Source organism: Podarcis bocagei (assembly GCF_964188305.1).
Source record: "Podarcis bocagei genome assembly, chromosome: 13".
In the NCBI taxonomy this organism is placed as follows: Eukaryota; Metazoa; Chordata; class Lepidosauria; order Squamata; family Lacertidae; genus Podarcis; species Podarcis bocagei.
In genome coordinates, this window is record NC_138138.1 from 53439529 (window position 1) to 53451161 (window position 11633).

Below are 11633 nucleotides of genomic sequence, written 5' to 3' on the forward strand. Positions count from 1 at the left end.
GGAGAGTCAGCAGAGACCATCAGGAGATCATCAGGAGATTCTTGGGTATGGGAGGGGTGAAATCTCCTCACGGACCCCCTCTCAGAGGTTTTCAAACAGAGGTTGGAAGGTAACCTGTCTTGGATGCTTTAGCTGAGATTCCTGTGCTGCAGGGGGTTGGACTAGATGACCCTGGGGTCCCTTCCGATTCTACAGTTCTATGATTCTCTAAGTGAGGGGAGAGGGCTGCTGCTGTGCTCAGGTCCTGCCTATGGGCTTTCTGTTGCAGCATCGGCTGGCTGCTGTGAAAACAGGATGCTGGGCTAATGAACCCCCTCTGATCTAATCCTGCCGTCAGATTCCTAAAGAAGAGTCCCAGCTTGTCAAGAGCTTGGTGAAGTTTGGCCTCATCCCCTCCTCAGAGAGTCTAAAAGAGAGCTGGGTAATGCCCGGCAGGATCTCCTGCTCCAGCTGACATTCATTTGCACAAAGCCCTGCCAAACTCTGAGGGAACTGTACACACCTGATTTCCAAAAATTCATGGAAATTCGGCTTTCAGCGTGCTCTGTGCGTGTGCTTAAGCGTGGGTTTTGAAACCAGGACTGCGGCGTGGATCCTAACTGGCAAATCAAAAGAACCCAAACAGTAATTTTGGATTTCTTTAAAAAGAAATTTAAAAACCTCATGGATTTTAGGAGACAAGAGTTCAGCTCTTCTTCGGAACATTTGGAGTTGTCAAACCAAATTACAATTAACTTCCCCGTAAACCTGCTTGTGTGTCAGGAGTTGTCATGCACTAAAATGTGTAATAGTTATTGAGAGCGGCAGTTTGAGAAGGGTTTATTTTCTCCCCCATATTTCTCTCCCCCACCCCCACCCCCCGCCCGACACACCAGAGAAGGGCTTGCAGGAGATACAGAAAAGGAAGGCGGGAAGGAGGGAGGCCTGCCAGAGACATTTCAGTGCCTGAGGCAGCATATCCAAATCCACACTCGATCAAGAGGATGGAAAGCTCTCCTTCTGGGAGCCTGATGGATGTGAGGCTGGCACCAGAGAATGCCTGGGTATAGCTGTCCGTCTCTTGCTGCGCTGTCCTCCTCCTATAAAAGGACTGCTGCAACTTTCCCTGGAGAAGATCAGAGGACTGGGGGATGGCAGGCTAGGCCACCGCAGGCAGCCCTTGTGCTGGGATAGTGTGATGTGCAAAATTAACGCCGGCTCTCACCATATGGCAAGCCGGAGGAATATAGCAGCTGGCACAACTGGAACATGAAAGCACAGACTCAGCAAGCAAGGAGCAGGAGAGGGGAAAAACTGCAGCAGGCGCGTTTCCCTCGGAGGGAGGCAAACCGGAGAAGAGTAGCTATGGTATACTGCTGCAGCAAACACATCCAGAGGATGTGGCTAGCTTTTGACCAGGCTTCCTCAACCTCAGCCCTCCAGATGTTTTGAGACTACAACTCTCATCATCCCTAACCACTGGTCCTGCTAGCTAGGGATGATGGGAGTTGTAGGCGAAAAACATTGGGAGGGCCGAGGTTGAGAAAGCCCGCTTTTGACTAACTGGCCTTTTGCAGAGGAGATCCAATGGCCAAAGAAGTCCTCAGAGTTTCTGCAAAGAGAAGGTCTCCTCCAACTATTGGCACTAAGCGCCTGCCGCTGGCTTGCCCCCACTATGGAGGGGACCGATTTCACACGATTCACATTCTCTCCTGGAGGCAAGGGCCTGCATGCCAGTGGTGAGCAGGGCCAGAGGCAAAAAGTGGGCAGAGCAAGGGATGTAACAGATGAGGTTTACACACACACACACACACACACACACACACCCCTCTCTCCATCCTCCATCCAGGTAAGCAGGAGCCATTATCCACCATTCAAGGACACAGTCCAGCCAGGCAAAAGCACTCAAGGAGGTGCCGAGCAGGGCCAATGAGTGGCCTGGAGGGGGGTGTGTGGCTTTGGGAAGGGCCTGAAGGTCAGACAAAGAGCCCTGGAGCCTTTGGTTTTCCATCCCCACCCTAAACCCTAGGCGAGAGAGGGTGCCTCTCCCAGGAAAACTGGAAGATCTCGTTTCTCCTTAAGGCTCATAGAGCTGTTTGTCAAGCGAGGGCTCTCTCCCAGGATTGATAACTCAATTGTTAACCAAACCCAGGTTGGGGAGACGCATGCCAATCCCCTCGTCTGCTCTCCTCCTACTGCTGCCATCTGATCAGGGGTTACCTGCTATTGTTAAGTGACAGACAAGCTCCTGTCCTGCCAGTGGCGTAGCGTGGGGGGTGCAGGGGGTGCTGGCCGCACCGGGCGCAACATCTGGGGGTTAGGGTTAGGGGGTGCAAATCCACGGGTTAGGGGGCGCAAATTACTTGCCTTGCCCCGGGTGCTGACAACCCACGCTACGCCACTGCGTCCTGCTTCCTTTCCTTCCCCCGCTCGCCACCACCCGCTGCTGGAGGAGAGGGAAGACAGGGAGAAGGTGGGATGAAGAACAGGAGGCGGCCCCTGCAGGTGGGATCCCCAGGCAAGGAATGGCCTGTTGCCCACTCCCTTCATAGGGATGGGTGGGCTGCAAAGACGACACCTAAGACTGGCTCTCCCAGAGTGGGTGGGAATGGGGGGGGGGCCCTGAAACTGGTCCCCCTCCCCAGGCGCCATCGCTTCAGGTATTTTTCTCCCAAAACGGTTGGGGATCTGGGTATGTTTAGCCTGGAGAAGAAAAAACTGAGAGAAGATAGGATAGCTATCTTCAAATAGCTCAGGGGCTGTTGCATGGAAGATGGAGCAAGCTTGTATTCTGCTGCTCCAGAGGGCAGGACTCGAACCAATGGATTTGAGTGACCATAAGGGAGATTCTGACCAAACATCAGGAAGAACTTTCTTCCTTGGAAGGTGGTGGGCTCTCCTTCCTTAGAGGTTTTTAAGCAGAGGTTGGGCGGCCATCTGCCAGGGATTCTGTAGCTGTGATTCCTGCATTGGATTCAATGACTTTGTGCTCCCTTCCAACCCATCACTTCTATGATTCTTTGAGCCACGGGTCCAGGAAACCTCAATGGAAGCTGGAGCAAAATGGAGTCAAAATCTGTCCACTTGCAGAGAAGCAGGAGCAAGGAAAGAAAGAAAGAAAGAAAGGCAAAAGTCTCAACCTGTCCAATCCAAGAGGATTTGGAATTATGAAACTTTGGTGCCCCTTACAAGCCCCATTCCACCCTTGCACACACACACACACATTTTAAGCAAATCATATATCCCCCTGGAACAGCCAAAAGATGTCGCTAAGGGGTCATTGTAAACAAAACACCCAAAAAACCCCAAAAGGTAATGGGCCCAGGATGCTTCTTCCCCACACCTGTAACATGAGCACTGGGGAATGTTGCTCAGCCTCCCATCTCTGGTTAGAGACGTCCAGGGCAAGGCTGGCTCTCCGCCATTTGTTTGTGCCCCCTGCAGAGCGGCATGTCTTGTGGCGCACGAGCAAAACCTGGAAAACTAGAAGCAGGCGCCACGGCTGAGTACCCTTGCACACACATCGCAGGCATGTCATCTGTTTCACCTCTGCACCTCGGAGACCTCGGGAATACTCTCCTTTGAATAATATGCCTTAACCAGCTCTGGGAGTGGGGCAGCACCTCTCAGCGGCCAGGCTGGAGCCCAATGCCACTGGATGCTTCCCTCCTGGTGGAGCAGAATCCATCCATGGCCGGACACCCGCAAGACACCTGTAGCTGCGAGGAGGAAGAGGAAGCAGGGCAAGGCGGCTTCCTCCAGCAGCTGGCATCCATTCCCCCGCTTCAAAATCAAATGATCGTAACAAATAAATAGATAAGCCTTCCTGATGCCGAAGCACGTCCCATGTGGACCTCCTCCCATCTCACTGCTCTGTATTTAGATTATGTGCAGTTTAAAATCAGTACTGGAGGCGATGCGTGATTTTGACAGCTGGGCTTTTTTAACCCCCCCTAAAAAATCTATAAAAATAATAAACAAGCAAACAGATGAATAAGCAAGCGCGGACAAGACGAAGGAGCCCAGGGGAGCCGACAGGACGATTAGCCAAGGGGCAGGTTCAGGTTGGAGGGGGCTTCCTCCTCCTCCTCTGAACCACAATGTTCCTTCAGGAGGGTCTACCTCTGTCCAGCCTCTTCCCTCCCCTCCTCTTGCCCAGCTCTCTTTCATCTCCTCTCCTGCACTCCCTGTTCCATAATCAAACTCCCTGCGCTCGCCGAAGAAGAGCCTCCCGCGGCTCCGGCTCGTGGGGGCCCAGCCACAGCTGTACTTCCCAATTCAGGCAGCATTCAATCGCCTGACAGGGGATGTCATTTCCCTGCCTGTCGTGGCAGATGGGATTGGTGGAGAGGGGCTCTGCGCCCGGTTACATTAGGCAGACGAGGACCACCGCCAGGATGCAAGCGCTGCTCGGAGCTTTGAAGAGCTGCCGTTGGAAATCCCGATGGGTTACTGTGGAAACACACCGGAGGAATGGGGAGGGAGGGTGCTAAGGGGGCGGGGTGAGTGGGAGACAGAACGCACAAGATGCGGCTACTGCCCACAATGACCTTTGGGGGGTTCTAATGCCACAGGGCGAGGTCCAGAAATAGAAGAATTCTTTTTTTGGGGGGGGGCGCTCTGGTCTCCTAGCTCAGCTTATACAAGGTGTGACATATTTTTATTTATTTATTTAAACGCATGGCTTGGAAGGATGCTAATGACGAGGAAATCACAAGTGTTTCCTTGGCCAGCACTACGCCAAAGCAGCCGGCCTGATCCAGATAAGGAGATTGGTGCACGGAAAGAGGCGCTGGGCTCCTACTGCCTGCTGGATCAGGAACCGAGAGGATATGCACCCGAAGGCTGCCTGCACACACTCCCCATCCACACACCCTGGTCTAGCGCAGCTGGTCACATGCAGATTCAGCCATTTTTATGCCAGGACGGAATAACAGCATGCGACTTTTGCAAAATAAGGAATCGTCAGAAATGTCTGCAAATGGCAGCGGGTGACGCTGGAGGGGAGAGTGGGAAAAAGAGGATGGAGGGCAGGCATAGAGCTCAAGGGCCTTCCTCCAAGGTTGGCAGAAGGTAGCCCAGATCAGCAAATAGATTGGTTCCTCCTCTACCCCTTGGCAGATAGGAGGGAAGCTGGGTTAAGAACAGGCAAAGTCCCGGCAGACTGGAGGAGGGCAAATGTTGTCCCTATTTTCAAAAAGAGGAAAAGAGAGGACCCAAATAATTACCGCCCAGTCAGTCTGACATCAATACCAGGGAAGATTCTGGAGCAGATCATTAAGCAAACAGTCTGTGAGCACCTAGAAAGGAATGCTGTGATCACCAATAGTCAGCATGGATTTCTGAAAAATAAGTCATGTCAGACTAACCTGATCTCGTTTTTTGACAGAATTACAAGCCTGGTAGATGAAGGGAACGCAGTGGATGTAGCCTACCTTGATTTCAGCAAGGCATTTGACAAGGTGCCCCATGATATTCTTGTAAAGAAGCTGGTAAAATGCGGTCTTGACTATGCTACCACTCAGTGGATTTGTAACTGGCTGACTGACCGAACCCAAAGGGTGCTCATCAATGGTTCCTCTTCATCCTGGAGAAGAGTGACTAGTGGGGTGCCACAGGGTTCTGTCTTGGGCCCGGTCTTATTCAACATCTTTATCAACGACTTGGATGATGGACTCAAGGGCATCCTGATCAAATTTGCAGATGACACCAAACTGGGAGGGGTGGCTAACACCCCAGAGGACAGGATCACACTTCAAAACGACCTTGACAGATTAGAGAACTGGGCCAAAACAAACAAGATGAATTTTAACAGGGAGAAATGTAAAGTATTGCACTTGGGCAAAAAAAATGAGAGGCACAAATACAAGATGGGTGACACCTGGCTTGAGAGCAGTACATGTGAAAAGGATCTAGGAGTCTTGGTTGACCACAAACTTGACATGAGCCAACAGTGTGACGCGGCAGCTAAAAAAGCCAATGCAATTCTGGGCTGCATCAATAGGAGTACAGCATCTAGATCAAGGGAAGTAATAGTGCCACTGTATTCTGCTCTGGTCAGACCTCACCTGGAGTACTGTGTCCAGTTCTGGGCACCACAGTACAAGAAGGACACTGACCAACTGGAACGTGTCCAGAGGAGGGCAACCAAAATGGTCAAAGGCCTGGAAACGATGCCTTATGAGGAACGGCTAAGGGAGCTGGGCATGTTTAGCCTGGAGAAGAGGAGGTTAAGGGGTGATATGATAGCCATGTTCAAATATATAAAAGGATGTCACATAGAGGAGGGAGAAAGGTTGTTTTCTGCTGCTCCAGAGAAGCGGACACGGAGCAATGGATCCAAACTACAAGAAAGAAGATTCCACCTAAACATTAGGAAGAACTTCCTGACAGTAAGAGCTGTTCGACAGTGGAATTTGCTGCCAAGGAGTGTGGTGGAGTCTCCTACTTTGGAGGTCTTTAAGCAGAGGCTTGACAACCATATGTCAGGAGTGCTCTGATGGTGTTTCCTGCTTGGCAGGGGGTTGGACTCGATGGCCCTTGTGGTCTCTTCCAACTCTATGATTCTATGATTCTATGGGTTGAGAGGACAAAAGCAGCTGGGAAGGTGGGCATTCTCAATTTTAAGGTTCCCAAAACGTTGCAGCTGCCCCCCACCTGGATGCTACCCTTCTTACGAGGCCTGTGTGTATTCTGCAATACTTGGGATCACACCACAAAAATGAAGAAGGAAAAAGAATAGAGATGAAACGCTGCAATCTGAGCAATCAGCTTCCTTTCTTTCAGCAAAGGTATGTTTGAAAGAGTGAGAAATCTCACAAGCCAACTTGGGGCTGAGGGGAACTTCTTGTGGTTGTGAGAGCAAGGTGCGGGGAGCTCATTTGACAGTCTGATGAGCTCCTCCCCAGAGCTAGCAAAGCCCTTCAAAATAATAAGCCATGATAGGCAACTGCATTATTTACACTGCAGTTTTGTGATGTCTCTGAGGAGCAGTGAGTGCACACAGCTGTCCCCGAGGATGGAGCCCACACGCAACACTTAAAAGATCTGGCTCCAGCGGCAAAAAGCCTCATCACGGGCGCCAAACGTTCCTGAGGTGGCAGATCAAAGGGGCACTCAGCCTACTCAGCAGCGGCTGAGGATCTGGGACCGGAACACCTGAAGGGGAAACAACTTTTTGTGGAAATACCAGGAGGCTCCTCGGGGATGAGCGGCTCTGGGGGTGTTTCGCTCGGCTGCTGCACTGGCGCAGGGGCTGCACGGCTGCTGGTCTTCTTCCCTTTCTTTTCGCCAGGCGTGCCACGCCGCTTGGCACTCATCTTTCACCACGTGATCCTGTAAAAAGTCATAAACACCATGAATAAAGGCAAGGCACACAAGCCAGAAAGAACGGCTCTTTGGCTAGAGTCATCGCTGTTGTTCTTGCATCCTCCCCTCTCTCTTTCTTTACAGCTTCCTCTTCCCTCCTTTAATGTGGCCCCCAGTGTGCCTCAGGGGCCAGGACCTGGGTTCAAGTCCCTACTCAGTCATGAAGCTCAGAGGGCAATCTTTCTCTCTCTCAGCCTAAACCAGGCTTCCTCAACCTCGGCGCTCCAGATGTTTTTTGGCCTACAACTCCCATGATCCCTCGCTAGCAGGACCAGTGGTCAGGGATGAGGGGAATTGTAGTCTCAAAACATCTGGAGGGCCGAGGTTGAGGAAGCCTGCCCAAAGCTCACAGGCTTGGTGTGGGGGTAAAATGAGGTGAGAACTATCTATCCACTCCTTGGGCGGGAGAAATAAAGCACAATAAAAAATAATAGAGGATACTCTTGAGAGTCCCATGGACTGCAAGAAGATCAAACCTCTCCATTCTGAAGGAAATCAGCCCTGAGTGCTCACTGGAAGGACAGATCCTGAAGCTGAGGCTCCAAGACTTTGGCCACCTCATGAGAAGAGAAGACTCCCTGGAAAAGACCCTGATGTTGGGAAAGATGGAGGGCACAGGGAGAAGGGGACGATGGAGGACGAGATGGTGGGACAGTGTTCTTGAAGCTACCAGCATGAGTTTGACCAAACTGCGGGAGGCAGTGGAAGACAGGAGTGCCTGGTGTGCTCTGGTCCATGGGGTCACGAAGAGGCGGACACGACTAAACGACTCAACAACAACAACAACAAATAATATGCCCCTCCGTGAGCCCAGCAGTCAGATCAACCTGTTCCCGTGCATAAATCTTGGTGGGCAGCACTGCTATTTCTCCATATTCCCTAATCTTCGCCCTCCCCTATTATATCCCTTGTCCATCACCACAGCCTCATGTCATCTTCCCAACCAAATCACCCTACACACCTTTCCATGCCCAGCCAGTCAGTTTCCACCTACCAACTTTCAACCCACACAACATCCTCCTTCCAACATCATCAATTCTATCATCGCATTCAACTGGTTGCCTCTCTCCCAACTCACCTGCTGACCTCAAGCCCCCTGAGCACGTCTTTCACCAACCCACACATGTGAATGTGATCAGCATCCATCCCCTTGACAATCCTCCAGCCAGGACCCAGCACTAACTGTCACCGACTAACTGTCACCCCCTTTATTTTATTACAATTATGTTATGCTGTTATTATTAATTACCTGCCTTTCACTCTAAGGTCCCAGGGCGAGTTACGACATCAAAACACAACATTAAAAAGCAGCTTAAAACACACTTACAATCACAATAATAAGGTGGGTCCTAAAAATCGACACCTCCAGTATCAAATGCAAGGGTAACTGCCCTTCGAAGGGCAGTATACAAATTTAATTAATTAATTAATTAATTAATAATAATAATAATAGGGGTATCAAATGAATGAATTTATTATTTTGGTCACAGACCAGTTGCAGCTCACGTACAAAATCAGGGAAGTCATGAAATAGGGATCCATTTAAATTTGCAGTTCAGTATAACAGGGAGAGTACAGATTTGGCAGCAATTATAATATATAAATTAGATCTTACTCACTAAAATATAACCCGAAGTTGTCATTTAAAACCTTAATCATAATGATATCACAGCTTGTTCCCTAAAATGTATGGCAACCGCACAGAATTTGGCCACCTTTAACGTGATCTCTGGATCTTTGTCCTCAGCATTTGCCAGGAGAGATATATCATCACTCTTCTCCAAGCTTGGAGCAGCAGACAAGGCTTCCTGCACTCTGCCCCCCATTTTTTCAACGCAACAATCCTGGGAGGTAGACTGAGAAATGCCAGTAGCCAAGGGAGGGTTGATTCCCCTAATTTTTAATTGATTTTATCTGGTTTTATTTTATATTGTTAAGACCTTTTTTATAACGTGACTAAGAAATAAAAAATAACAATAGGGAAAGTTATGTTATAACAATTCTAAGGTCTCAAATACAGAATAAATGTTCATAAATGTACAAGGCAAACACACATACAGTAAGTACATAAACCACATGTCTGAAATAGTACAGGAGAGCAATCCCGAAGCCATTTTGACTCTCTCAAATTGACCTCAAATATTTCTCTGCAAGGAGGAAGGAAATGGGAATAGCTTTCCAATGGTCTTTGGGCTGTAGGGGCTTACACCTCCCTGTAAATACAGCCTGGCAAGTATCTGTTAAGCTGAGCAAACTATCAATATGTGTAAGAGATTCAGGAACTAAAAGTATTTACTATCTCAAAGGAATGGCCAGGCTACCCAGAAAAGGCAATCAAGTAAGGCAGGATCTGGTATCCTGGCAGACAGGAGAGATGCAACCCTCTCAAATTTCTGCTGGAGACCACCTCCTTCTGTGATGTAGGTATGATTTTTTTTGGGGGGGTGGTCTTGGGGTACAGGATGGGCAATTTCAAAAGTCTTTATAGGGGCTTGCACACCATTGTTCTCTCCTGCCTCCTTGCAAGGAGGGGAGGGAACTCTGTTGCCACAGAAAAATAAAGATCTGCCTTGCTTTCTATGGATCTTGCCTCCATCCATTCATCTCTGACCGATCATGGACTTAGGGGACTCAGAGTCCCTTGGGGAATTGGGCAGCAAAAGCCAAACCCACTATTTTTTTCTATTTACAGGTAGGTAGCCGTGTAAGGGACGCGGGTGGCGCTGTGGGTTAAACCACAGAGCCTAGGACTTGCCAATCAGAAGGTTGGCGGTTTGAATCCCTGCAAGGGTGAGCTCCTGTTGTTTGGTCCTTGCTCCTGCCAACCTAGCAGTTTAAAAGCATGCCAGTGCAAGTAGATAAATAGGTACCGCTCCGGCGGGAAGGTAAACGGCGTTTCCGTGCGCTGCTCTGGTTCGCCAGAAGCGGCTTAGTCCTGCTGGCCACATGACCCGGAAGCTGTACACCGGCTCCCTCAGCCAATAAAGTGAGATGAGCGCCGCAACCCCAGAGTCGGCTACGACTGGACCTAATGGTCAGGGGCACCTTTACCTTTACCTAGCCGTGTTGGTCTGCCGCAGTCGAAACAAACAAACAAACAAAATTCCTTCCAGTAGCACCTTACAGACCAACTACCAGTAACAAACTCAGTCGGTCTTTAAGGTGCTACTGGAAGGAATTTTTTATTCAGAGTTGTTCTGCCTGGCCTTTGGCTTGGATCCAATTTAAATTCCCTCCCCCTCTTTCTTTTTCCTTCTCCTCCTGTGATGAGGCTGCATTTTAATATTTTAATGTTTCAATATCTTAATGTGGTATTTTAATCTTGTTTTTAAGTTGTATTCATTCAATTTGTTTTTATTATTGCTTGTCAGCCGCCCTGAGCCCGGCCTTGGCTGGGGAGGGCGGAGTATAAATAAAAATTATTATTATTATTATTATTATTATTATTATTATTATTATTATTATTTCTATAACAGTCCTAACCTGAGTCACGATTCGAACCTGGGTCTCCCTGAGCCCAAGTGCAGCCCCTTAACCACACTGGAACCCAATTGCCCCTTTCCAGCCACCGTCCCCTATTTTCCCCCCCCCCCTGCCCCCTACCAGCCCCCACCCCTGCCCCATTTCCACGTTGCGTCCGTCTCTCCCCCCCCCCAATTCCTCCACAATACCCACCTTTCCCAGCTCCCAACTTGGCACCTGTTCCCCCCCCTACAACTCCAAACGCTCTTGGTCCTTTCCCAGACTCCGCCCACCCCTCAACGTTTCCCCGGGCAACGGATCAACGGGAAAAGCTTAGGGGAGGAGCGCGAGCTCCGCGAGGCTACCAATGGGGCGGCGAGGGAGGGGCGCGCGGCCTAAAAGGCTGCCTCCGGCAACCGTTGCGAGGGCGAGGAGGCGCGCGCTCGCCTCGTAATTTATAACCGAAGTGGAGGCGGGACTTGCTAAGCGGGGAGGGGCTGTGAGAGCAGTGAGTGACATGAGGAGGAGGAGCGAAAGACAGCGTTCCTGCCTTGCGCGTGTCAGCTGGGAATGGGGAGGAGCCGGAGGGGCGGGGCGGGGGATTGACGATGTCAATCACTACACAGGCTCGAGGACACAAAAAATGAGCGTTGTGGAGGGAAAAAGCTTGTCAATCACGTTCAGAGCGTCACCTAATTGGATAAAGTTTGAGCCCGGGGCGGGGGCAATGTGATAAGGCCCCCTTTTTAAAAAAAGCGTTGGACGATGTGAGAGACGTTTGTCCCTCATACGTCGAGATAGCAGCCCACTCAGAATATGTCTGA

At 50.1% G+C, this 11633-nt stretch overlaps 1 protein-coding gene across 1 annotated transcript in view; it reads right to left on the reverse strand.

The window, feature by feature from the left end:
* DNAH2 (dynein axonemal heavy chain 2) overlaps positions 1-11207 on the reverse strand; it is a 151895-nt gene extending 140688 nt beyond the window's left edge. Inside the window, exons 1-2 of the mRNA XM_081167651.1 lie at positions 11023-11207; positions 7169-7314 (exon numbers count right to left, since the gene is read on the reverse strand). Of these exons, the coding sequence (XP_081023777.1) occupies positions 7169-7298 (130 nt within the window). The 5' untranslated portion in view covers positions 7299-7314; positions 11023-11207. The remainder of the gene's footprint in view (positions 1-7168; positions 7315-11022) is intronic.
* Positions 11208-11633: the final 426 nt, after the last annotated feature.